At 34.3% G+C, this 6,052-nt stretch overlaps 1 protein-coding gene across 1 annotated transcript; it reads right to left on the minus strand.

Annotated features, from left to right (window-relative positions):
* Positions 1–325: 325 nt before the first annotated feature.
* LOC127831332 (guanylyl cyclase C-like) lies at positions 326–5,548 on the minus strand. The gene is made up of 5 exons (XM_052356300.1): positions 5,494–5,548; positions 4,025–4,186; positions 2,261–2,359; positions 828–925; positions 326–499 (listed from the first exon to the last, which is right to left on the minus strand). The coding sequence occupies exons 1-5, from the start codon at positions 5,546–5,548 to the stop codon at positions 326–328; spliced, it is 588 nt and encodes a 195-aa protein (XP_052212260.1).
* Positions 5,549–6,052: the final 504 nt, after the last annotated feature.

Raw genomic sequence — 6,052 nt, forward strand, 5'->3', positions numbered from 1 at the left:
GAAAATACATTCTAGAATACGTTGTCTTAAGTATTTACGACCACAGTTCCCGAGCAAGTTTGTTATTGTTTAACGTATCCATTTAGCCCGCGATATAACGTTTTGAGCATTGTTAAGTTTGATGCGCCTGCGTTTAGGAACGTTTGACACATAAATAAGTCTGCTTGTTAAAATAAAATATTGATGACACGTACTTAAGATACCCACACTCTTTGGAACTAAAGCTAGAAATCAAATAAATCAGGTTTTAGGTTTCGCATTCATTCATCCTCCGAAATCTATTTTGATTGTGTTCGTGTTTGTCGGTAAAAATGCTTGTCCATAGCTACTTAAGTAATATCCCTTCGGTGAAGATTGGCAGTTCTTTCACTGAAACCAGAGTAACTTTCGAAGAAACCAGCGGGTTTTCTTCTACGCTCGGGCGCGCATAGGCGGCTCCGTTGGCGCCTGGTTTAGTAGAGACGCCATTTAGCCAGAATGTCCTGATGATGTCTTTTCCCTGCAAATTATTAACAATAAATATACTTGTTCACAGTTAGGCATTGGAACAAATACGTCGCTTCATCATGTTCTATTACTGCGACAGTAATGCAATCTAGTATTAAACCGTGTTGTCTGAAATTCTTGTTTGGATGAAATAATATTTCAAATGTTTTGTGTTTCTTTAAAGTATTAAGTAAAGCATACATGCCTGTGTTTCCGAAATTTCTCAAAATTCAATATCTAAAATAAAAATATGCACTTTCTCTGATTATAACAATGTCGCTATTGTTAACTGATTTTTTAATGCTAGTATCGCCTTGCGTCAGAGAAAAGACACTTTTTACCATGACTACCTCGGCGCCTCTTTCTGATATGATGAACATGAGTTTAGCAGCAGAAGACTCTGTCATATGTATACGCGCCGCTACATTTACATTAAATGCTGCGTTCATCAATACACACGTTTATTGTATAAAAAATAACTTTTTAAACAATTGGAATTTTATGAATAAAAATATTTTAGTGATAATTGACACATAAACTATTATCTTATCAATCTTTGATGTCAATAACAGTTACGAAAACGGAAATAATAGGGAACTACCAGCTATTGAAGTTAAAACTAGTAGGTGATAAAATAACGCCTTACCCTTTAGTGATAAATGATGGGAAATTCCGCACATCGTTTACTTGTAAGACAATATGCGTATACGCCCTATATTTACTTGTGAGACAACAATATCAGTTTACGTCACCCTCTTATATGAAAAAAATCTCCCTCTTCCAACGATTGCGACAACATAAACCTCACACCCTTCTCTTTCCTTTGAGAAAAAAAACGCTCTCCTTTTATTTCTTAGCACACATTATAATACGTTCCCTCACTTAATTGTGAGACGATATGAAAATAAACCTCTTCTAACTTGTAAGAAAACATGAAACTACCCTATCCTTTTATGTGTACGAAACTATGAAGTTACGCCTCCTCTTTGAAGTGAAGCAATATGAAACAACAATCTTCTGTTTCGTGTGAGAAAATATAAAATAACGTGCTCCTTTTTCGTGTGAGACAATATGAAAGTATTTTAAAGACTACATGAAATAACGCCCCTCTTACGTGTCATTAAGTAGTACATTAAGCCCCCCTTCAACGTCCCTCTTCTAACAAGTGTGACAATATGAATATACCCCCCCCCCCCTCTGGCGTGTCATGCAGTATAAAATGAATACTTCCTGTTAAGTTTAACACGATATGACAACAGGTCCCCTCATACGCGTCATACACTTTGAAATTAAGCTCTGCTTGTAAGTGTGAGTCAATGTAAGATAATATCGTCGTCTATTATATTCGTTTTGAGGCAATGTGCAATAACGACATCCTTTTACTTCTGAGACAATATGCAATAACTTCAGGCTCTAACGTGCGAAAATTTGAAATAACGATCATGAAATCAAGATAATGTTGATTGCCATATAATAGTTTTGAGATTTAACTGAAGGTGAATACTACTCCGACATAATAAGTTGACACTTATGAATGGTTTTATGGTTACCTTTTACATAAAGAATGACTGTTATTTGAGTGAACTTCTGACATAAATTGTTGACATTACTTTTAAATAATAAAATGAATGGGGAGCTTAGAGTCCAGACAAACGCTAATTTGAAAGGCATTTATTTTTACCTGTTCATCATGACTTGTGTGATTTTAGTTTTTCATGGAATAGGAGGGGGCATTACGTTTTTTTTGCTAAAAACAGGCGGTTTAAGTACTTACGTAGTCCCGTGGACGCCATTCTCGAGGCAGTGTTTACCGTGTCACCGAAGATGCAATACCGCGGCATCTTCGAACCAATCACGCCGGCTTCCACCGGCCCTGCACGTAAGGTGGACAATGCTGTGAGCAATTTTCAATTCAGTGATAATCAGTACGTTTCAAGCTTCAAAATTTGATATCGCTCATGGTTCTTGTTTATTCTAGGATGTTTGTATAATAACTTGAGAATAATTTATCAGATTATGAAACACAGTCCTATGGTTATATTTTTAACTATTTACTTATAAATAAATACTGTTTTCTATCGGCATGTTCGAGCTCAAGAGGTTATATGCTGGAGATCTTATAAGAAGGCCACGCGAAAATACATTTGACAAATAAGATGGTTGGTGAATAGATATGCAAGTTTCTCGGTGAATGATTGCTTGTGTGAGTGATAAAGGTAGCGTACTAATAAGTGAAAAATCGTGTAAACAATTAAGCCTTGTGTGTGATCGTGTGATTATGCGAGTGTGATTTGATGATTGTGCTTGTAAGTGATTAAGAGCCTGTTTGGGTGTGTTATTGATCAAGCAAGTGTATGATATTTCAATTGGGTAAGGTTATTGAAGCGATCCATTAATCGATAAATTAAAATGTTTGTTTACTCACGTCATTAATTGCATTAAGCAACTAAAATTAATGTTTAGTAAATCCTTCTGTGACCGGATATCGATCGGTTAAAACAACGAGTAACAACACTTCATTATTAATGCAAACAATTCAACAATAAATGATTAACCTTCAAAAAGTTATTTCATTCTCGTTACATGTCCTCGTACCATGATGTAACACCGACAAAAGTGAATGCTCTATTGTAAAAGAAATAAGAACTTCTAAACTTAAACATTTGATATACTAACCATATTCTTTAGAAACTTAAACAGAAATGTCACTTTGTCATAAATTATATTTACAATTTAAACCTTTTCCAATTCAATTCAGCCATTCTCTTTTTTAGCAAAATGGAAACAAACACGTGCTCGAGAATTTCATAAACACAAACGTTGGTCATGTGTTACAATAAATGTTGGCATGTTACTATTTAAAAATAATGATGGCAAACACGTCAAAGCGGGAAGGGTTATTTCCACTGAACACGTTTATATCGCCTGACACGATGTTCGCGACATTTTCCTACGCTAAAATTTGTCATGCCGCATTTTCTGTAAATGGCAAGAAACTGAAACTAATGTTTTGAAAATAAATCAAATAAATGAAACTGTACACACTAGTGCAGTCGCATTCTTCAATTTATTGGACATTTAATGTCGAGGACCAATAAAAGAAATGAAATATGGGTTAAATTGGATTATTGTGTTGAAGTATAATTCTAAAATGCAATTATACCGGTTTTTTCCTTATTTTGGTAGTGTTTGTATTTCTTATTAAGCGGAATGATGTTAGTAAACAAAAGTATGAGGAGCGCATGCGTGTGACGTCATTTCAAGAGCATCGTTTTTAATGTGAACAATTGCTCGATACAAGGACGCGCTCGACACAAGGGAATCGTACACTATGTATATTTTATCAATAAGTAAGTTTAAAATATAATGATATAATTCTGTGTATTACGTGTATGCATATGAGTACACATGTACTAACTCACAGCGTTAATTATTATTCGATTTGTGTTTCCCTTTTTTATGATTTGTAATTTATGTTTATGATATGTTTTTTACACTTTTTTATGTAAAGCTTTATGTGTGATCAGTATTTACGCACCAGTGTTGAAACCCAATCGCAAACTCACTTTCTCATTATGTATATGCGGAATAAGCACTGTCTCTATGGTTGCGAGTAAATCAATCGCCAATTTTGCAATCTCTGTCACGTGTTTCTCGTCGTTTCGGCTGGGTAATCCAGAAGCTATCATGTAACCGTCTCCTGAAAGGGAAATTAAATATTGGTAAGATTCAGGACGAATCACACGAGCTCCAATCAAAGGTATGCCTTGTATTTAAACAGAAAATGAACAAAAACTATCTGTGATAATTTAATGTTATTACACTATATCAAAATAAAGAATAAGTCAGGCATATTGAATTAAGACATACTATGTTGTCCGAATGATTTACAATTCTCAGAAGAATTGCAAAGACATGTTTATTTGCCGATCATACACAGCTATGCGAAAATCATCACTTCCACAACATAATGTGCCAAACTGGTTGCAGTTTAAATAAGAACTGTATTTTATTATGTTGAGCTGAAACTTTGGGCCGTTTTGTGAATTCTAAATGGACAGGTGCAAGGATTGTTTTGGTCTTCGTACATCGACAAACATTCGAGTATCATTTCAGATAAATAATTGACTTGTATTCCATAAACAATATGCACATAATTTTTTGCCATTATGGATACTAGTGAATTACTAGCGAACGAGGTGTCAAAGTGTAATTTTAAAACATCTCGAAACTCTAGAGCTTCAAGGATTCATTTCATGCAATAGGTTGACACGATCAAATTCACTTTTTATAACTTATATAAGATCATAAATATAAATAATGTGCGAATTTTGGTATATACATTTTTATGAATAAGGATTTATGTTACCTATGCCTGGTTTCTGAACATTTAATTACGGGGACTGAAATTTTGAAATACATGCTAGTAATATAAAATCATCATCTCATCGTTTCTGTACAAGTATTTGATACGTATTATCACTTAAATAAATACAACTCATCATTCGACGTGTTTTTATTTAACACGATATTATTAATCAAACATCTTGTCACTACAAAAACATTGAACTGGCCACTGTAAATATAACCCTTTATGTGAACAGAACAATATTCATCCGTACTGTACACTTTATTGTATTACAAGATGTCATCAAGTCATGAACAACCATTAATGGTTAAAGAATAATATGTAGTGTGTTGTCACAGGCCAATGAAAGGGAAATGTACCCATATCAGAACCAGGCGTTTTGAGGTAAATGTTCGTGGTGCAATGTGTGTAATATTTATATACTTCTTTTTATTATCGTTACTTATTACATATAGTTCATACCGCAATAAATAATACAGACACACTATCTTACTTTTCTTTCCCTTCATAATAATAATGATCTAGACGGTTACCAGGCCGTGAACGAGTGTAGGCCGTCATCAAATCAACATGTATAGTAAACGGCTGATTTAAGTGATAATCGGATTTTATCAGGTCTTGCACTTAATGTTACATACCAATTGTTTCAGCTTTGTAAACGTCGAATTCTTCCAGCCGCGCATCAATTGTCATGTAGAGTATATTCAATAAGTTCACCATTTGCATCGGCGTTATTATACTGTGAAAACAAGACATCATATATTGGCATCGATTATCATAATGGAGAATAATACATTCGCATTACGTAATATCCAAAAAGACTGATGGATTCATTTCTAACAGTGTTACGAACAAAACATGATTACCTGAATTACTAGATATCTAAGTATTCCAAGTATTTTAGTTCATGACTGCTAATTTTGTAAACGATCATATCTGCCAAGTAATTAAATATGTTCTTAGAATATGTTTGTAACAATCGCACCTTGAAAGGGCAGTACATACAACAACGTCTGAAAACATAATGGTCGCGGAATTATATGACTCAGGTAAGGCGCTCCCGTCTTTCATGAGTCGCTTAGCAACTGTACTTGGCAAGAGCTGGTACATAAGTCCCTCAGTTCGCAGTCTCTCCGCCTCTAGCTCGCATGTTTTTTTCTTTTAATTCTTGCGAAAAGTTCTGTATCTTTTTGACTA

This window comes from Dreissena polymorpha, chromosome 5, assembly GCF_020536995.1.
Source record: "Dreissena polymorpha isolate Duluth1 chromosome 5, UMN_Dpol_1.0, whole genome shotgun sequence".
NCBI classification, from domain to species: domain Eukaryota; kingdom Metazoa; phylum Mollusca; class Bivalvia; order Myida; family Dreissenidae; genus Dreissena; species Dreissena polymorpha.

Excerpts from the sequence above, each read along its gene's own strand:
- LOC127831332 (XM_052356300.1), bottom strand. The coding sequence starts at position 5,548 with ATGACAATTGATGCGCGGCTGGAAGAATTCGACGTTTACAAAGCTGAA. Across the intron at positions 926-2,260 it reads AATGGCGTCCACGGGACTAC|CATTTAATGTAAATGTAGCG; the intron begins GTAAGTACTTAA and ends TGATGAACGCAG. Across the intron at positions 500-827 it reads GAGGCGCCGAGGTAGTCATG|GGAAAAGACATCATCAGGAC; the intron begins GTAAAAAGTGTC and ends AATAATTTGCAG.